The sequence below is a fragment of the Serinus canaria genome, chromosome 3, assembly GCF_022539315.1.
Source record: "Serinus canaria isolate serCan28SL12 chromosome 3, serCan2020, whole genome shotgun sequence".
Taxonomy (NCBI): Eukaryota; Metazoa; Chordata; class Aves; order Passeriformes; family Fringillidae; genus Serinus; species Serinus canaria.
In genome coordinates this window covers 90,071,179-90,092,604 of record NC_066316.1, presented here as the reverse complement: position 1 = coordinate 90,092,604, position 21,426 = coordinate 90,071,179, and the positions used below count along the sequence as shown (strand labels likewise).

At 37.5% G+C, this 21,426-nt stretch overlaps 1 protein-coding gene across 1 annotated transcript in view; it reads left to right on the top strand.

Annotated features, from left to right (window-relative positions):
• Positions 1-21,426, top strand: part of AGPAT5 (1-acylglycerol-3-phosphate O-acyltransferase 5) — a 54,061-nt gene that overhangs the window by 22,320 nt on the left and 10,315 nt on the right. Inside the window, exons 5-6 of the mRNA XM_009094752.4 lie at positions 5,148-5,238; positions 13,769-13,930. Coding sequence (XP_009093000.1) covers positions 5,148-5,238; positions 13,769-13,930 — 253 coding nt within the window. The remainder of the gene's footprint in view (positions 1-5,147; positions 5,239-13,768; positions 13,931-21,426) is intronic.

Sequence of the window (21,426 nt, the reverse complement as noted above, 5' to 3'; positions counted from 1 at the left end):
AAATGTTTGCATCTGCAGGGATAGAAGACACAGACCATTGAGCTGTCATCTGAGGGAAGACTAAACTTCTTATAGCCCACTTTATCTGAGAATTTAGATGTAGATGCTCTTAAATGGCCTTTAACCTACAGTTACTACTGTGAGAAGAACATGATAACCTGTGTCCTTATTGCATTATTCATGCGGTTCTGAAACTTAGCATGACATTTACAAGCAACCATATTGCTTTTAAAATGAAGACATTTTGATCAACTATGCCCTGAACTCATCAGCTTCATGCAAAAATAACTAATCTGTGACTGGAATTTTCATGCACTGTATGGTACAGCTCAGGGTGGACTTTCCTCACTTTAGTGGGCAGTTGGTGTAGCTTAGTCATTCTGTGTGTATGTGGTGGAGTTCTTTCTTTAATGTAGTGCTAGAGATGAGCTGGCCTTTCAGCTGCTCAGGAAAGCTTTATATACCAATAAAGAAGAGATGGACGGGAATCTATGTTAAGGGTCACGTTGTTATTTACAGTTTCTCTCCACATACAATTCAAACAAAAGAATCCAGATGATTAATGTTCAGTCTGTCTGGAGCCATCCCTTTTCCCATTAAGAAATTGAAGATGTGTAGGAAGACAGAAGCAGTCTTCTGTTCTTCTTAGCGTAGCAAGCTCTTTACTGCTTCTCTGTGGGCCTTTAAAATTTGAGTTAAAACTGACAGGCAAAGTAAGGCTGCCTCTTGGCCTCTTACATGCACAGTATAACTTGATCGGTGCTCTGATATGCCTCCTTATGTGTAGACAACAGTGGACTGCATGATTCTCCTTGCTCACCTTGTCTTGTGACTTCCACCCATCTGTTTGCTATAAACAGCCCCTTTTCTTGCCCTCAGGTCTGCAGCTGGTCCACGCCTCTTCCCAGATGCAGCCTGGCAGTGTCAGACGGGCACAAAGCTGATAGTAGACCGAAATATTGTTGCACCTGTGTTTTCTTAGTGGGGATCTTGAACTAATATATTTTCTTAGTTGTTCCTGGAAGTCACTTTGCTTTTCAAACTCTCATTGAATTATATGCTTAAATGGTGCGTTATTAGGACTTTTGTTGATAAAATTCACTCAAGATGTGATTTGGTTTAAATTTCCGTAAAATTTGACTGATTGCTAACAAATTGCAATCATATGTTTTGTTGTGAGAGCAGGGACTGTCACAGTGTTTAAAGAACACTTTTGTGTTAATGTTGTTTTAATGTAAGCCATAGATGAATGTAAGCCCAATGAATGGCTATCCAGCTGTTACTTGATATGGTTAATCTACTTGATTTATAAAGAAAGTTAACTCTTCTGAACAGCAGACTATTCAATTTGAAGACTGAAAATGTCACTTCTATTTTTTTTATCATACATCCAGAGTAGGAAATCTGCATTCTGAGATGTGGTATTTAACTCTGTACAACCAATATTTAGCTGATTACTATGTGTTTTGGTTTTGTCATTCATTCAGTGATGGAATAAATCATTATCATATGAAGAAATGCTAATCAAACAATAAAAACATAGAAGTTACAGACACATTAATACAACTGCTATGAGGCTTAATGTAATAACTTTGTGATATAGTAACTAATTTGCAAATCCCTGACGACTATAAATCACAGTTCGCTAAAAGCGTATTTTCTAGGCAGTGATCTAAATGGATGCAGGTCTGAATCTGTCTAGCTGTCAAGATACAATTGCAGTAATAATAATATTAAAATTAAACAAGTGCATTGTGTGAGACAATTTTGAATTTTGTAAATTATAATATTTGTTTTCCCTTTTTCACATGAGAACAGCACAGTAAATGCAAGATACCTTTAGTCAGTAGTTACCACTTCTTTATGCCCTATGTTCTTCTACAGAGTAGCATCTATTCACTCCAGGATGTTTTCTAAAGCCCTCGGCCACCTTTTCTTCTGTATGTTTCTGGTTGTTCTGTATTCCAGGGACTTGTGTGTCACTTTGCTGCTTTCCTGTGCTCCACTCACACCAGCTCAATTTGTGGAACTCTGATCTATCTCAGGGACTCCCTCAGCTGCCCTATCCCCTCTCTGGAAGCACAACACCCCCTTAGTGCCATTGCTGTTTCTGTTTGCCTGTGAGACCTTGACAGTGCTGGGGAAATGAAGCATTGCTGTGCTGGAGAATGCAGTTACCATCTTCCATTCATTGCATTTGTGGGTTGTGGCAAGTGCACTGACATTGCTCTGGGGACTCTTCAGGTAGCCCCTGATTGGCAAAATGCAAAAGACTCGCATCTTTTTTGATTTTCTGGCTCCAACAAGAATCAGTAGCGTTCTACTAAATGAATCCTGATCCAACCTTGAAGCTTTCAAATTGATGAGAGATACCAAGTTTATTGACACCCACCTGTTCCACAGAAGGAATGAAAGTAATGCATACCTGAGCATAGGGACCTATTGCTTGGGTTAAAACTAGTGTCTCAATGAATCAGGAACTGTGGTAATCCAAAACTGTCTCTGCTGTTTTGAACATGAGCACTGTATTTTGCAGCAATAAAGCGTGTAACTTTTATGTAGCTAATTGCCCTAATTGAAAAATCTGCATTAAAAATGGCCTAAACTTCAGTTAGTGTTTCTAGGCAATTAAAATGTTTCTACAAGTTCTTATTCCAAATTCAGGGGAGCTTATTTAGTTATTAAAATCTTAGAGATTTGTAGTTCTTACAGTGTTTGGAAATAGTACTTAAGGATTTAACTTCTGCTGCCCATGGTGGGAGAAAAGCCAGTTGTACAAGTGGTTCTGGCACTGGCAGGATATCTTCGTCTCGTGCAGGACTGTATGTGAGTATAAGTAGGTCATCTATTTACATTCATGAATTCTACTGTTAAAACAGTCCTAATGAGCTATATAGTAGGTTATTATATGCTGAATTTAATGCAAAGGCCAGTGCTCTGTCTTGTTGGTATGCTTTTAACTCAGAGATATTCATATTCTGGTCAACAAACCTGTTTGGCTGCTTGTGTTGTAGAGGTTTAGTAATAAGTAAAATACAATTTCAGTCCCTGGTTTATGTTACACACATAGGACTGGAGTAAGTAGATACTGTTCCCTGTTGTGCAACCAGCTGCTTTTGGAGGTGATTATCTGCTTTGAAAACCAGTAACAATGTTGCCTGCTTGTAAGTGCTGAGCTATGTACCAAGAATGGTATTCCTGTCCTGTGTGCTTCATTTCCATAACCTGTCACAGTCTCTGTGTTACCCTTTAAAGCTGAGCAATGCAGTCTTTAATTAGGGTGGAACTGGAACAGCTCATCTTGAAGTACCATTTTAGGTGTCCAAATTACAAGTTTTGCACATAAGAACATATATGAAAAGAAAGAAAAATGCATCTGGATTTGAATGTTGTGTCCTTTCTAGCTACCTCTGAAAAGTTTTTTACTTAGTCATTTAAATATCTCAACATTATACTTTATATATGAAATGGATAGATGACTGGGGGAAGTGTGGACTACATCTGAGTCTAAGCATTCCTGTACTTGTCCCTGTACTTATGCTACGATTATATATGAAAAAGTAAGCACCTTGACTCTTAAACCCATTTTCTTTTGTTCCCTCACCACCAAATCTATACACATCTTGGATTTCTGTGGGTCCTTGAACATTCTTGGACTTCACCTGCCTCTGCAGTCTGCCAGTTTTCCCCAAACATACTGTACAGTCTTTCTCCTAACTCTTTACTCTACTGACACTGGTTTTGCTATTTTTTATGTTTATTTTCTTTTTTTCCCCTGCCAGATTCTAGGCTATGTACTCAGCTCTCCTTTTTCTTGATCTCCAGCTGGCTTCTCTGGTTGGCACATTTCCTAGATTTCTTCCCACCTCTGCATTTTAGTGCATCTTTCAACCTTCCTCACTGAGGGGTGATTGTGGAGAGGTCATTTGCTGTGGCCTGTCTTTTGGCATTCAGCCCTTTCTGTAGCTGTTCCACAATCATTAAGTGCAAATACCAGCACACTCTGATGTTTTGTGGGCCAGAAGCACAAAGTTGCATTCCTATGTGTCTCTTTTAGAGTTTTTATTTAACTTAGCATCTTAATGTGATGTGCACTCCCAATTATCAAAGTCTCTGTCTAATCACTGATAATATTCCTTGGACTATTTTGTAAATCCATTATCTTATTTTCTTTCAAATGTTTTTTGAGACTGCTTTCTGCAAAGTTAAAAAATTAAGTATTTACAGTAGGCATTTTACTATGAATGTGTCATGTTCAACTCCATAGCAGTTGTCATTTGTGACCATAGTTGCTTCTGCGGATGAGCCTCCAATATGGAATTTTCACTGTTTAGGTGATGTTTTGCATCAGCTTTGTTTGTCAGAGATTATGCATGACACACACACAAAAAAACCTCAAAATCCCTCTGTTCTGTTTAAAAAGAAAATAGAAAATTGTCAAATTTTACTCCTATTTGGGTACATAATTTTACAGTCAGATATGCAGATACTTAGGCAACCTTTACCTGTGTAGTCATTTGAGAACCCATAGATTTGGTGCTGAACAGGCAAGCAAATTAATTTACTTGGAAAATCTGACCCTGCAGACATGCATGTTTAAAGGAATGTGACTTTAAAGTTCAAATTACGCTAGAGTTCCTAATATATTTAATATCCACTTCAGTGAGAGACATAAAAGGCACATAAAATCTATCATTTCAATTAGTAGTATTTCTAATAATGAATGAATCGTTGTATATTTCAGTATAAGGAAAGACTAGAGGCAAGATCACTATTAAAAAAAATTGGTCACTTTGTGATTTATTTGTCTGTCTTTTCAAAATCTCTTAAAACTGATGTTCTTGTTGATATCAGCTGCTCCTGACTTGCTGACTTCTGTTGACACAAGCTGTCTCCTTTCCTAAATCACATGGAGTATATTCTATGGTGTATTTTCAAAGGAAATTATATTGAACCTTGAACAGTAAGTTTCTTAGAGCTAAGAAATTTTAGCTCAAGCATTCTGATTTTCTTTTGATCCTTAAAATAGTCAATGGTGTGAGCTAAATAGGATATGAACCTATAAAGTGTTGATAATTTCTGTAAAAGCAGTCAGTTTAGATTCATTATAAGAACTTGTCTGTTTTGTTTCATTTTTAATTCCACAGATGTATTTAGTGATTTTTCCAGAAGGGACTCGTTACAATCCAGAAATACCAAAAGTCATTGCGGATAGTCAATCATTTGCTGAAAAGGAAGGTAAGCAAAAAAAAAATTTTGAAAGAATTCTTTTGTTACTGTCCTAACATATATTATACAAAATTGTTATATAATATGAAGATCATCTCACCTTAACTGGACTTTTAAACCTGAATGATTGGTATTTAAAGGTTTAGAATAGTATAAACTGCTGTTTTGCTTACAGAGTAAGATTAAAGTAGTTCATATACAGACATTTCATGCATTTTACAGTGTACAATAGTAACAGTACTCCAGAAGGATCGCTGCAGTTTCTACCTATAGCTGTGTATTTACTTATTTTCTTTCTCCTTAAGGTTGTAGGAATTGCCTACACTGAATCAGGGCACTGGTCCATCTAAGTTGATATTGTAGCTCCAATTACAGTTGTTAGTCAATATAAAGAATATTTTGCATAAAGCTTGTTGTGCCTTAAAAGAAAGAGTCTTCCATCATTTCACTGTTGATTAGTGTTAGTACTCCTATGGAATTTTGGTTTTCTTCTCTCTCACCTTCCAGTCTCACTGTTCCTTGGTTGAACTTTATTCTGGAGTTGCTTTGATTGTTGGCATTGTCTCTATAGCACAGATAGAATTACTTCATCTTCAGAAAGCCTTGCAGAAAATCCAGGAGTCCCAAGATTTTTCATATTTTCTCACATTATATGCACATAAACTTTAAATCCAGAGGTTCAGTGAACATGTTTCCTGATTTTGTTTTTTCCTGTTGACCAAAAGTGAAATAATTCACTCTAAAAGTAAACAAAGAATAACAAATAGGTCTGGTAAATTCATCTCTGTGACACACTGAAATGAATTCACAAGTCTGTGAATCAGCCTGTTGATATAATCAAGCTATTAAGTATTGTTAGCTCTTGTCCGAAAGGATATATGCCTTTCTTCTCCTTGGGAAGAATGGAATTTGTTTGCGTGTATGAGCAGGAGAGCTGAAGTCATAATGGATTTGTTCATCGCTTCAGTTTCCTGTCGGAAATGAAAGTCAAATGTTTCATTTAGGTTGGTGGTTCTTTGAGAGTTCAGAGGGAGGGGGCTGTTTGATAGGGTTTTTTTCCTCACCTTTTTTTTCAGGGAAAAGGCTCTTATTGTTTTACTATTATTTTATTTCGCCTTTTAATTATATCTCTGCAGTCTGCAAAACAGTAAAACACCGCTTTTGCGCTTTCAGAGCACCTGTTTGTTTCTTCTAATGCTTTTCTCTCCAGTACTGCTCTGTTTTTATTTTGCAACAATTACTTCTTTTAAAAACTCTCACAACAAATAATTATTAAACAGGAAGTATCTCAAATTCTTTTGCAGAATCCTCTTGATCTCCTTCTCTCCACTGCTAAATTATTTTGTTGTTGGTCTCTGCCCCACTTTTTAGGTGGGGAGGATGGCAAGCAGTCTGTGCTCCCTTGGGGCCCTGCTCACCTGCATGCCCACACAGATACAGATGCTCATGGGAGCTGGAGCATCCCTCGTGCAAGTGTGTTGAGAAGCAGGGGCCGACACTGAGAGCAGAACTGACACTGAAAGCAGAACCAGGCTGTTCTGAAGGCTGAGCTGTGAGCATGTGCCAGTCCAGGGCACATCCCAGTATGCTGGGAGCTGTGGGGGTGGGGAGCTCCAAGTGGCTGCTGACAGGATGTGATTCCAGCTCCCCAGAGTTCCACCCTGCTGCTGTGCAGTGCTGCTGGCCCTGACTTGTGGCTTGCCCTCAGCAACCCCGGTGTCCCCGTGGTGCTGGCTGGGTGCTGGGGCTGCAGCATGGGAGCCATGGCTGGGGCTGGCTGAGTGATGGCCGCGCTCCCCGGGAGCCCTGTTACAGCTGCTGGGCTCCATCACACACACCTTGCCATGCTTGTCCAAAAGATCCGGGAGACTTCTTTCTTCCTGCAGTTTCAGGAAGGGTAGTAACACACAGTAGTTCTGCCAGCCATAGGAATGAGGAGGACATACTGTAACCTGCAGTTCAAATAAAATTGCACTTCATTCTTTGTGGGGATTTAATGAAGTCTAATAATTTAGTCTTGTCATCTTAGTGTATTTGTTACAGAGCACAGTGCTTCAGTGTGGGCCTTACCAACATGCAGGGGAATTTGTTTGCTTTGTTTTTTCCCTACATTTTTGCTCAATTTTATGTTGACAAAATACTGCTAGTCTAATATTGGGAAAAGTGGTTTAATTAAGAAGAATTAAACTAGAAATCAGTGTTAGAACCAGATCTATTACCCCCAAGATAACAAAGCTATTCCTAGAGCACAAGCATAACTCAATGTTTATGATGCTATCTAGAATACTGGTTTTGACATTAGTGTGTGTATGTGTTTTAGTTGTTTTGCAGAGAGGAAATATAAAAAGGCTTTTGTGGGATTTTACTTTTACTCTCTTCGAGCTGCATCCTCTTCTAGAGAAGATTCATTGCTTTAGGCAGAATTCTTGGGCTGGACTTAATTACCTGCTCTTAGTGGGACCAGTTGATGAGCTGCATCTCATATGTTGAAGTTCTTTTTAAGTTTTGCATACAGTTACTGGCTTTTTACAGTTGGTCCTAGGACCAGTTCAACAAAAAGAAATTTAAAATTATTTTTTAAAAAGCTGATATTAACATACAATGAAGTATTGTGACATAGCTGATTTCAACTATTGTGTGTTCACTCATTGATATGAATATTTAAATAAATCTAACCGTCTGTGAATAGGATAGAAGCATAGCAAGCAGCAAAAAATTTAAAACTTTAAGCCCTTGAAAGAGAAGCAGCATTTAAAAATACCAATAATAATTCATGTTACAGTTTGTTTTGCCTTAGGGCTTGAGTTCTACACAAAATCTCAATTTCTAGTAAGAACAGATGGTTTTCTTCTTTATGAAACAAAAAAAATCAAACACACAGGGTGGATCCATTGTAAGTTCTGTACACTGAATCGAATTCAGTCAGAATTAGCAACAGAAAGTTGGTTACTTCCAGGAATACTGATTTTGTGGTAATGAACTGAGAATGTTGTCATCTAAGGGCAATGCTAGTACCTCCAAAAACTGAAGGATTACTCACACCTTTTACAAGTGGTAGAAGATTCCCTCAGATCAGCTTCTTACCTGGAATAGAAGGTAAACTCAAAATATGAGTTTGATAACTCAAAATATGTTTGTTTGATTGTATTGGGAAAGAAATTTGTTGACATTTAAAAATGAAAGCAAAAGTCTCTAAAACTAAGTTGTTTGGTTATTTGTAGTAGTATTGATGCACGAGTTAATCACAGAACAAGTTGGATTTTGTGAATTTAAAAGAATTAATCCAGTATTTATATTTTTTGCCCAAAATAATAATATTTGCTGGGATTTTACAGCTGCAACAAGCTACATAAGCCATGTGTTGTCACAATATCAGATGTAGATGTGTGTTAGGTTTTCTCATTTCTGGTGGAGGCTTCCAAGCTAAGGGGCATGTGTGCCATGTAGCTGGATTTGATCCTGATACACCTCCTTGTCCTCTCCTGGCACAAAGTAGTTGCCTGGGTAAGATGACTCCAGAAATTGTTACCAGGATGGGCACTTCCTCCATGTTTCACTATGGTTAATGATTCCCATATTTCTAATGCTACATCTTGCAGCATTCCCATAATCAAATATTTCTTCCTCTGCTCTCTTAAAGAACTGAGAATAGGATGGCATGGGTTTTACTCCTTGTCTTCTGAGCTTTTGCATTCCGAATTCCAATATTTAAATATATAGTCAGTAGTCAAGTTTGCTTTTGTTTTCCATTGTGTGGGAGTAGGCAGCCAACATGGTTCCTGTCTTCAAAGTCTGATGCAGTCACTCAGCTTACATATTGGTGATACTTTTCAGGCTCTGTTCCAGGGGTTTAGGCATCTTAAAAGTGCAGGACTTCTTCCCTACTAGTCAGTGAGCTTGAGTTGCTGGGTCCAGTCTTAATATATGGGTGGCACTCATATTTTCATAGGGATTTAACTAAGTTTGTCATAATAATAGAAGTGGTAATGGTAATTTTTATTGGATCTATTTAATTCAAACTGTAAATCTTTTAAGTCTGGGTCTTTTTAATATTGGACTACAGAGAAAAATGTTTATAAACCCCGTGATATATATGATGGTTATTTTTTGTGCAAGCTTCAGGTATAAAATTTATTTCATTTGTATGTAGCCAAAATATCTATGTGTGGATTTCTTATCATTTTGTAGTAGTCAGTCACAGAATCATAGAATATGCTGTGTTGGAAGTTACCGTCAGGATCATTGGGTCTGAATCATGGCCCTGCACAGAATACCCCAAACGCCACAAATTTCTTTGGTTTAGAAGAATATTAATTTTATCAATTGTTAATGATAAATGCCGTGTTAATGATACATGTTAATGTATGGCATTTTAAAAATTTGAAAATAAATAGAAATAATCCAAAGTCCTCCTACTCCTAATATTACTAACTTTGAAAAGCCAAAGGGATGAGAAAAAGCTTCTTAAATTTAACTTGGCTTGTTTTTGCTGAATGAAGACAAAACAATCTTCCCTGGTGAAAGGCGTTTTTGGAATTTTGTATTAATGTTCAATTTCTAACAAAGGTCATTTCATCAAGCAAACATTTAAGGTATGCATTTATTATCTTCTTTGGTTTTATGCAGGAAAGTTGCTAATGTAAATATTTTTTAATGCTAAGATTAGCTTGACAAATATGCTTTCTGCTAAGATGTTTGTGTATGCAGGATATGCTTATCTCAAAATTGTTTTACAGGTCATGTAAAAAAGAGGTGTTTCAATGGAGAGAATTGAAAATGTTTCCCTTCTAGATCTTGGCATTAGTTTTCGATTGTATCCTAAGGCAATTCAAAGTATTCAAGATCCTTAAAAGTTATTTGGAATTGTCTCTAAAGAAAATAGCTTTTGGTGGTATTTATTTTACACTTTCATGAAAGCAGGCTTGGTCTAAAAGGGCTCAGTGAGATGTGGACAAATTAAAAAAGAGTAGGTTGTGGACCTTGAGTATCATTTGAGACCAATCATCAGAATGAACTAAGGGTCTGGGTTATTAAAAGTCATCCTTAGGAAAACAAAAAGCTACATTGTATTTCTGTAGATACCCATCTTGGAAGAAAGTGTACCATTGTGTGGTGTCTCCCATGTCTTGCTGTGGGCTGGTTGTGCTCTTCCTGTGAAGATTTAGTTCATGGTGACAAAAACAATTTTACTAGTGCGTGCAGTTTTTTAATAGTGCTGTCAGCTGAGTCCTCTTTCTGTAAGTTGATGGAATAGTAGCATACAAATGGATGAGCTCTCCCACCAAATGTTATTTTTTGAGTCTAACTATGGACTCTGGTTTCAATATGTAAAGCTTTGACTCACTGGAGGCATTCCAGAAAGCTGGTGGGAGCTCAAGAGTTGGGTGAGTACTTGGGACACTGCACGTAACTTCAGAACTTTCTGTCTAATATCTTCACTGCACACACATTCACATGAAAAAGGAAAGATCTATTTGGTCTTGAAATCAATTCATTGGTTTTCACCCTGGTTTCAGTTTTTGTGTACTTGAAAGTTGAGTTTCAAGTATATGATTTCATGGGGAGGGGAGAGAGGTGTAGAGACCTCAAACTAATTTTGACATCCACTTTCAGTGAGCAATTAACTTTTGTTGATGACATGTGGTAATGCTAATGTAATGCACGTAGAGTATTCTTAGAGCTGAGAATTTCACTGTTTTTTTTTTTTTTTTTTTAATGTTGTGTGTACACATCAGGGGTAGAAATATAACAAAGTCCAACTCTGAAAATGCAGATGGCCTGCCTGTACTGAACAGCTTTTTGAGTTTCTGGCCTGGATGAAGAGGACAGCAATCTTCTACACAGCATTTTACTAAGCTGCTGTTTTGTGTTACTTCACCCTGATAAAGTTAGATAAATGATGTTTTGTTTAGTGTCTTTTTGTTATTTTGTGTTTAGATGAAAAATTCAGTTCCATAGATGTTTATGATTTGGGTCTTTGTACTTGCCAAAGTAATTATTTTATTTCATTCAGTTTTCTTGCAGGCTTTCTGAAGTAATTCTGCATCTTGCAATAATGTAGTAAATGGATGATATTTGAAGTATCACTGCTTATCATATTTCTTCAGATTTTCTTTTTTTTTTAATGTCTATCATTCAAAAGTTAGAAGAGCAAAGCTATGGCTTTTTAAGGTAGAACACTACAATATTACTAGTATCTAGTTCATTTTCTTTGGCATTTAAAATAAAATCTCATGACCTTAAATACTTTGACAGAGGGTCCTAGCTATATTGCACAACATTAAAAACAGTTTAAGCACAGTGTGTTTTGTGAATTGGATGCAGGCAGCTTGCCAAGGTAACTATACTGAAACTACTTGGATTTAAATTCTGTTATGTTGATTTTAGCGAAGACCATAAGTAATTGCAAGAATATGTGGCAATGTTTTTATAAAACAGATTCTTTAAAAGGATGTACTGAACTGGTGGTGCTGCATGTTTATCATGCACTGTAATGTTTCTGAATAATGGATCATGGACTTTATTGATTTAGATACATACTCATATTGTACTTAAACTCTCAAGAGCTCACTGAGAGCATGTGGAATAGGAGTGGCTTGTTTGCACTTCACAGATTGTTACTGACCATCTTCATCATCAGAACTGGCCACGGATTAAAAAAAGCTAGCAATTAATAGTCATAGATACCTAACTTAATAATTTGTCTAGATGATTCAATTCTCACAATTTTCCCGTTTTCTTCCTAACAGGAATAATTTGGTGAAGGGGAAGATGAGTTGGGCAGGAAAGGAATGACAGTGTTTTTAGAATATATTTGAGAATTTGTCTCAGCAAGAGTTGTGTTGAATGTCATGTCCACACTAATATCATTGCTGACACAGCACAAGAATATTCAGTGCTTCATTTACTGAGTAAACATTTTGAAACATAACATAATTAGCTGTTTGATGTAACAGTTCACAAGCTAAGAAAACACTACCACTATGTTATGCTTCAAAATATTTACATGATCCATATAACATTTTGCATAGACAGTTATCACTATTGCCAGTAAGGCACGGAACAATGGCTTCAGAAGGAGTGCTGATAAACAGCCTTTTATCTTTGCATTCAGACAAGGAGATTCTTAGCAAGTATTAAGAAATCAAGATTGTGATTTATATTGAAATTTTCAACTCTTAAGAATGTTAGAGTGGTGTAGAAATGGGCATTATCTTACAGTGTTCACTAGATATTTTCATAATGTGAGATCAAAGTATGTTTTACCCAGCAAGGGAGTTCAGTAGAAAATCAGGACATAATATAGAATGTTTTGAATTGATTTAGCAAGCAGAAAGGTATCAAAAGCAATAACACAATACTTTGGTTTAGAAAAATTTCCTGTTCACCCACCAGTACATTAACCAGTGGATGGTTCTTTAAAAATGGACTGAAGAGTAAGCCAATGAGAAATAGGCTAGAAATGGAAAGCTACAATTTTATTCTGATACTTCTGTTTGAAAAAGATACATAGAAAAATAGTGAAAATTTTTACATAGCGTGCTTTTTTTTCCCCCTAGAATCCCTTTCAAGTAAATGTGGAAGAGCTGTGATCAGGTCAAGAAAAGGTTTTGGGTTAGGGCTTATTTGCTTGCTTGTTTGAATTTTGAAAGTCATTGTATATTAAAATTATGGAAAGAGAACCAGGTTTATACTTTAGAGTCCAATGTGTTTTAATGCTCTTAAGTATGCTCTAAATGGAAATGGTCAACTGAAGTAAAACAGGGAGATGAAATACTGTTGTTAAGATGTGTGGTGTGATGTTAAACCTGATATTCTTGTATCCTTGACATACCAATCTCTGTGGCTTGGCCTGGAAAAGTTAAAAGTTAATTTCTGTCACTAAGGGTTTGTCAGTAGCCAAGTCCATTGGAACAAGTTGGTTGCAGGGAAGCACAGATTTCCTCCTTGGTCTTGGTTCTCTGCTGTATTTTGCCCCCTTGCTGCTAAGTCTGCTGGGATAGTGAGTAAGTTAGGATTCAGAATGTTCGCTAAAGTGTTTTGTCCTTGGGAAGTAAAATATTGGATGAGTATTAGGTGTGCTTAAAATTCTCTGGGATTATCTGTCAAATCTGTTTCTGACACAGAATTTCAGGAGGTGGTGCTATGTGTGTTTAGTATTTCTCAGATAATTAGCTCTTTTTTTTCACCTCAGTTGGACACACAAAAACAGTAAAGAGAAGTGCTTTGTCATCACTCATGAGCCACATTAAAACCATCATTACTTCTAGTGAGGAGCTGTAAAAAAAGGACCTCTTACTGAGCAGGCTTCCTGTTGTTAATGTCCTTTAGGATTTCTATTTCATCTTCTACATGTGTTCAGTAGAGCATAAGCAGTGAGTACACATGCACACTCTCTCAACTGAGAATTGAGATTGAAAATAAACCTCTTGTGATTTTGAATGGAGATGCTGACATTCCTCAGTGTGACGTTCCTTTTGTGGATGTAGTCCAGTTTAATTTCAAACACTGTAGTTATTTTTTCTTTTTTCCCCTCTAGGACTTGCTATATTAAAGCATGTGCTGACTCCACGGGTGAAGGCAACTCATGTAGCCATTGACTCAATGAAAGACTATCTGGATGCAGTGTACGATGTGACTGTGGCTTATGAAGGTACTGTGGACCACAAAGGGCAAAGAAAACTGGCACCATCTATGACAGGTGAGTTGAGGCTTATAAGACATGCTGTAGCTGTTGTATGCTTGTTTATATAGAGAACCAGCTTCAGGTGCTTTGAAATGCTCTGAAGATAGTCTCCACAGCACTTTAGCCATCCTATAGCCCCCTGGTAGGGATTTGTTTTAGTCACTGGGCTTTTGGAGGAGTTACCTGTGACACTCCTGCCCTCTGCTTCCCTATTCTAATTCTAAATACAAGTGCCCTTTGCAGTCAAAGGAAACTTAGAGACATAGGCAGCAGATTCCATTCACCTTCAGGTTTCTCCTAGCACTGGGATTTGGCATAATCTTAAATTCTCTCTCTTCTTCTGCTGTGCTAGCCAGTAATCTTACAAACACTCAGCAGCATTTTATGCAAGTGGGTTTCACTTGCTTTAGTACTTTACACTACCTACAGGACCTTAAGAAAATCAGATAGATTGCTTTTACATTCCTTGAGTAATCTAACCAGAGAACACGTTCTGGAGTTTCTGCTGGGGAAAACTCAGGGACAGAGAGCTTCAGGGTTTGCTGTTTATTATGCTTGGTAGTGGACTGATAATTTATTCTTAAGTAAATAATTTGCCTTCACTGTTACTGGAGTGTCAGATATCATCTTTCTTTCCATTTGTAGTTGCTGTGTTGCTCAGCTGTATCTGTGCTTGTCTGTTGCTAGTTTGCTCAAAGTGGCACTTTTGAGTCTTTTGCACTGCTGATACCAAGTAGGAAAAACCAGCTACAGTAGTTCCACAGAGCTCTCCAGAGTTTTGGCTGAGGGATCAGTGTACACTGAGGGACCTGCAGGGAACTTACCTAACTCTCTGCTCCTCAGCTCACCCAGTGTCACTGGGACTGGTTCCTTCTGCTGCTAAAAATAGTTTGTAGTGCAGCTGTTTCCATGTCACTTCATTAGCAGGTGTAACTCCTTGTGTAACAAGCACTGCTTCACAGGTGCTAGTTGATTAGAAGTTCTGCAGTTGTCTATTTTTACATTTTCACCCTCTTTAAAATTCTTCCGGATAGGTGAGAAACAAAACTGTCAACACTGTATATTAACACTTGTATTGTACTGTAGCGTCTTAGGATAGTTTTATTTTATGTCCATCTTGTTCCTAATAGGCATTTTTAATGTCAAAATTTCTTTTTGTTATTTACAGCTATTTTGGTTTTTTTTTAATGCCTTCTGACCCTTTTATAGTACCTTTGGAGACTGAGCAGCCTCCTTCTTGTCCCATTACCCAACCCTAAGACCCCCTTCAAAACAAATAGGATTGTTTCTCCTTCCCTGCCTCATATCTTGTTTCACGACTTAATTACCAGGCAGTTTCAGCCATTCTCATGCTGAACTTCTCACTGCCTAATGGTTAATTAAACAATTAAAATGTCATTACCTAATGATAAGATGGCAAATGTTCAAATTCCTTACAAGACCTCTTCACCTATTGAACCTCTGATTTGCATGAAGCATGATATAATTATGGAAGGGGAACCAATAAGCTGAATTTCCCTGTTGGCTTTTTTTTTGGTGTTGGTGTCAAGCAGGAATCAAATGCTTTGGGGTGGCCACTCCACATCCAGCCTTTTGGAGCCTCCATGGCAGCAGTCCAGGCATATCTGTCAGCCAGGCTTACTGCTGGGGCTGGGGTAATTAGTTGCTCAGCCTTGGGGTAAAAATAAGGCAGTAATACAGAATGAAGTGCAGCCAACCAGCTGTTACCCCTTACAGAGCAGATAAATGATAGATCCATGATAGATCAACATCACATTCCATGCTATTGTGGCAGTCACATGTATTCCATATAATATAAATTATGTAGATTAAGAACACTTTATGAATTACAGTGTGGAACATAGTTGTCATTCTTTTAGGCTCTCCAGACACAAAGTGACAGACAAACAATTTCTGTTGGAAGAGATCGAGATCATTTCACCATTTGTTATGCAGAAATCCAGCAACTGGTCTGTCAGAAATATAACAAGAAATTAATTAGGCAAATTTATGCATGTGACATTTTTTAGCACTATTTCTCTTTCACAGTGCTAAATTGAGTTATGTACACATGAAAAGGACATCTTATTTCATATGAACATTTCATATTTGTGTCAGGGCTGGTTGAGAATTTTGTTTTTCATTCTCATCGGAATAAAATGGCAGTGCAATCCTGGTAATTTTTTAAAGATAAGGTTGACATGTCTTTTTCAATCCAGCAACACTGATGGAAATTTATTGCATGGAAAACAAACTTCTGATAAACACAACTTTACTTGAGGACTTTATTTCCCATACTATGACATTTCCCATGTGAATGAAATCTGAATTCCACACAGATACAGTGTTTCTTGAAATGCATTTTGGTTTCAGTTCTATAAATCTCAATTCCCCAGAAGGGCCTGTGCCATTTCAGGAAAAACCCATACTTACCTGGAACATCATCAGCTCTTGGCTGTTGTCTTCAGTAGTAAACAAAACAAATTAAAAAGAACACTTTAGTAACTGTGAGGAGTAGTAGCATGCTTTGTCTGAGAAATTGTGTTAGCAAAATGTGAATGGGAAAAAAAATCTGAAGAAAAGGTGAATTGCTTTTTAAATTTTGTAGTATACAACTTATAGTCTAAGCAGTCTTTCTTAGCAAAAATTCAATTTTTGAAATTTTTTTCTAAGTCCAGCAATCTTAAATATACTGTTGACTTCTCAATAGGATTAAAACACAGTATAGTATATGTTTCACCATAAGAACAGTGAATGCCAGACATACCTGGTATAACATGGTGCCATTTTAGAGCAGGCAAATTATTGTAGTGTATACTTCCAAATGTGTTGAGCTTTCTGTCACTGCTTATGCATGTTAATATTTTTTGGCACTCTTCAGTGGCAAGTTTGTTTTAGAAGATGTCAGATTTGATTACTCTTCAACAGTGACTAAGACTAGATTAGCTTTTCACAGGGTTGTTGCTTCCTGCTGTTGCTTCACATCCAGTTGTAATCAATGGATGGATTTTTTTTTCCTACCATTATTCATTCCCTTTATTACCAGTTTAGATCTTAGTATATTTCCAGTGGAAGTTTATCTGGCACATGGCAGCCTTTCCAAAGAATAGCAATTTCCCATAGGTTTCTCCCCTCTCTCTACTTCTCAAGATGGCTTCTCTGGATCATTAATGACTGAACATCGTGGTCCTGCCTAGGGAGGACCAGGCTGCTAGGCACTATTTATTTGTGGTCATTAGAATAAGATGCTAATAATCATATGGACACTTTGGCACAGCTGAAGGACATCTCAGGTACTGAAGTCTGGAAGAACTATTTAGAAGGGAAAAGGAGGAGAAACTTGTGCTGCATTTGTTGATACCATTTTACTACACTGTCATCAAGTGAAAAGCAGAAATAAGTCTGGGAAGAAAGGATGAAAATGTAGTTTTCCCCCCTTCAGAATAAATGTTCTAAACGTTCACATCCAGCTTTGTCTGGTGTTAAAAGGCAGGTCTCGTGGGACGTGGGAACTGTTATCATACTTGCACCTGAAAGAGCATTATGTACACATCTACATCTTTATTATTCTGCCTGAAGGCTTTAGTGTAACCAGATGGTATTTATCTGGCTATTGTAGATGAAAGAGTGTGTGAAATAGCAGCATGTGACAATGATAAACACTGAATAAAAATAGCAAGTATATATAGACTCTGTCTTAAAGAAGTCAGAGGAATTCTTGAGAGTTATTGACTCTGCTGTATATCAGTTCCAGAACAAACACTTTGAAAGCCTGTGTATGTGAGCATTTCTGAAAATCTGTACATCACTTTGATCAGTATAATTTGAGGAGGTCAGACTGGTCTAACTTCCCTCGGGGAAAGTACACTTTTCCAAAAGCTTGCACTTTTGTTAGGACCCAGCTAGACAGGGAAGTACAAGACTATAGAAAAGATACTGGAGCAATAGCAAACAGTCTTTATCTGGACTGGGCCCCAAATTTGTTCACATCCATTGTCTCTCAAGGTCCAAAGAAGGATAACAAGCACATGGTTACAGATGTAACCATCAGTGAAAGAATTAAAAAGCTAAATTAGTAAGCTGATAAACATAAAGAGAGGTAGGAAACAGTCCAAAGTAAGTTTTTTAGTTACTAACTGACTAACTATCTCTTCAGATCTCTGCTAGCTGTCATCTTCTATTGCATGAAATAATATTGAAGAGTTAATATCATTTGTTTTAGAGTAACCAAAGAAAGGATATAGATTAGACCTTTCATACTGTAAGAATTAAGCATTGTACTTCTGGTCAAAAACCACATGTCACCAGAGAGCAGCATCAGTTTATGGGCATGTATGAAAGCCTTGATGTAGTTCATCAAAGAAAATGAAGGTCAATCTGGGCATGAGTAGCACTTCTGCTTCTTTCACCATCTGAAAACAAGGACACAAAGATGTCAATTGTGTTTGGAATTCCTGTAGCTCAGTTTCTTGTCTCCACCATCAGCCAGTCTTGGATGCCTAAGGAAGAATGCAAGATTCAGGTGAACCTAAATGTGTCTAACTTTTCCCAAAGCACAGACACCTGTGGGTGCTGTGTCTGTGTGCTCACACCCCCTTGTTGGGGGTAACGACCCTCTGCAACTCCTTCTGAGCCCTAGGCATGTGTTTCTGTGATTGCAAACCAGATTATTGTGTATCTCAGTTATTCCCAAGCAGCTCTTACTGAAGGTAAGCATCTGTAGTGCATCTGTAGCTTCCCTTTAGGAATTTGTGATTTGAAAACAAACAGTCATCAGGAAACCTCTGCTACACAAGAGGCTCTTGAAAGTATTTACACTGGAGATTCATAAAATTACCCTGCACCCTGGACCTCATGCACATGTGAGAGGAAGTATTCCACTCCTCAAGCAGCCATTTATTTACAAAAGCTTGAGGAACTCCTGATCTTTATGCAAAAGTGTATCTAAACCCTAAGGATAACAAAAACAACCTTAATTTTTCACACCCTCAGGTTTGGCCAAAAATATGTTGCTGCTTTGAGAGTCTGTGTTTATTTTTGGGGTTTTTATGCATCATAGTCCTTTTCTTCTACTCTGTGGTGCTGTTCACTGTTTATCAAAACAGACTGAAAGAAAGGCAAAAACATAAATGCTAGCAGTACTGGCATAGTTCCTAACAGATCCTGTTTTTTTGCTATAGAGAACATAGTTTTGAACTGGTCCACTCCTTGTAATTTTTGTTGCCTTTTTTTCTTAATTGCATAGTTTGAAATTTTTTTTTTTTTTTCATTTTGGAAACTTTTAAAATTGTTCCAGGGAAGACACAGATATCTCCTGAATTTGCTCACTTTTAGTTACCAGTGGTGGGATACCCTTTAGATGTAATTCACAGACCCAGCCTGATCCAGGTTCTGCTCCTGGCAGCCTATTGATCAAAACTGATACGCTTTTGTAGGAAACCTCCTGCTGACTCAGCCCACATACAATGTTCCCATATTGTTACAGAGTGCTACAAAGGCCAGACTGCATCTGTTAGAATAACAGATTAAAGCCACTCAAAGATTGGTTCAGTGAGCTATAATGTGCAAGTACTGTGCGTCTTCATCAGCGACCGTCTTGGAAGAGCAAGACAACTTACAATGACCCTGTGCTGCTCTCCATTGCTAATATCAGTATAGTGAACTATAGATACCAGTTTCTAAGATTCTTTAGATCTCAGCATCTTCAGGAAGATACAGGCAAGTGATTATTTACCCTTGAATTTGCGGGATTTGTGGAGCTAAAGTTCTAACCTGCCATCTTCACAGTTTTTAAAAAAAATATATATATATATATATATATATATATATATATATATATATATATAAATTTTTTTTTTTAAGTTGTCATAGCCTTAGTTCTGCTTCCCTTCTCCAAACTGAAAATTTGGCCTTTTTTATGTCTCTTTTTTGTAATGGAGGTACTTTTCCTCCTTAAATGTTTTAATTGGTCTTTTCTGTGGCCTTCTCTGAGTCCACTACATCCTCCTTCAGATGCAGAGACCAGAAGTACACAGAGTATTTAAAATGTGGATTCATAATCTTTATCTGTAGAGTGACTCTCTTTGCCTTGTTCTTGATGTCCTTCCTCAAACTGCCCACTATTTGGGGGATTTGGGGTTGCTGCTGAGAGGATGGTTTTAGGGAAGGGTCAGCAACTCTCAGATTGTAAACACCAATTCCAAGTTAAGCATCATGTAATCAGGGTTTTAGGTTTTTTTTTTCCCCCATGTTTGTTTACACTGAAGCTTGGCTGCCACATTTTTACCCTGTTTGTTCAGCTTTGAGGGCTTTTGAAGTTCAGCCAACATTTGACTACCCAAAAGAGCTCAGGGTCTTCTGAAAGAGATGTGAAAAACTTGAGCATTCACAGTTTGCTCCCTTCTTCCACTCATCAGTCATGAGGCAGAGTAAAACCAGTCCTGGCATTAATCCTCGGAGGACCCCAGTGGCCAAGTCCTTTCCATCCCTAAGGCTTTCCATTTGCTTCCTCTCCTTTAAGCAGCTTTCGGTCTTTAAAGCATCATTTCCTCTAATCCTGTGGCAGCTTATTTTTTTTAATAGCCTTCAATGTGGAACCCTGTCAGAGGCTTTATGGAAATTCAAAAATATCATGTCCAGTGAATCCCCTTTATCCACCTGGTCCTTGACACTGTTGTAGAAATCCAGCAAGTTGATGGGACAGGATTTCCCCTTACAGAATCCACACCAAATCTTTTTCAACAGACTGTGATTATCTGTGTGCTCAGTGATTTTATTACAGACCTATTATCTTACCCAGTGATATAAGACCCTGGTCTGCATTTCTGTATTTCCCAGCATCACCTCTAAAGTCCTTGTTTGTAGAAGGGAAACTTCCCATTCTTCTGGCACAATGGCTGTTTGTGATGATAGATTACACATCTTTGCTTTTAAATTCCACATTTGAGAGCTTCTGGATGAACGCTGTCTGGTCTTGGTGACTTCCTGTCATCTGACTTGTTTATTTATATTTAGTCTAATATTTTCTGTCTGTTTACTTATTGATCTAGTTCCTTTGAATGATCTGGTACAAAGAATGCAGTGGGTGTAGGAATCAAATATTTTCAATAAGAAAGAATTATGCAAGCAGATACATGAACTTCTCTTGCATGGGCTTATACTTAACCATGAGCACTGCTCTTCACACTTTTGTCATCCAGCAGTCCTACCAGGGGCTTCTCAAATGTATTGCTTTTAATATACTGAAAAAAGTTAAAATAGACCACCCTTTCCATTTTTCAAGTTCATTTTAGTCCTCTTAAGTTTGTTTACATTTGGCATGAGCAGTTTTGTGGTTTTTCCTTATTTGGATGAGCTTTCCATTCGTCTAGAGTAGAAGAAAGTAGGAGTATCATGGTAGCCTCCTTAATTTTCCCATTAAAGTCATACCACTGTTTTTCAGACCCACACAGACTTTTCCTTTTGCAGTGTTACACATGATTTATGCAAGCTTCTATTACAAGTTTTTCTGG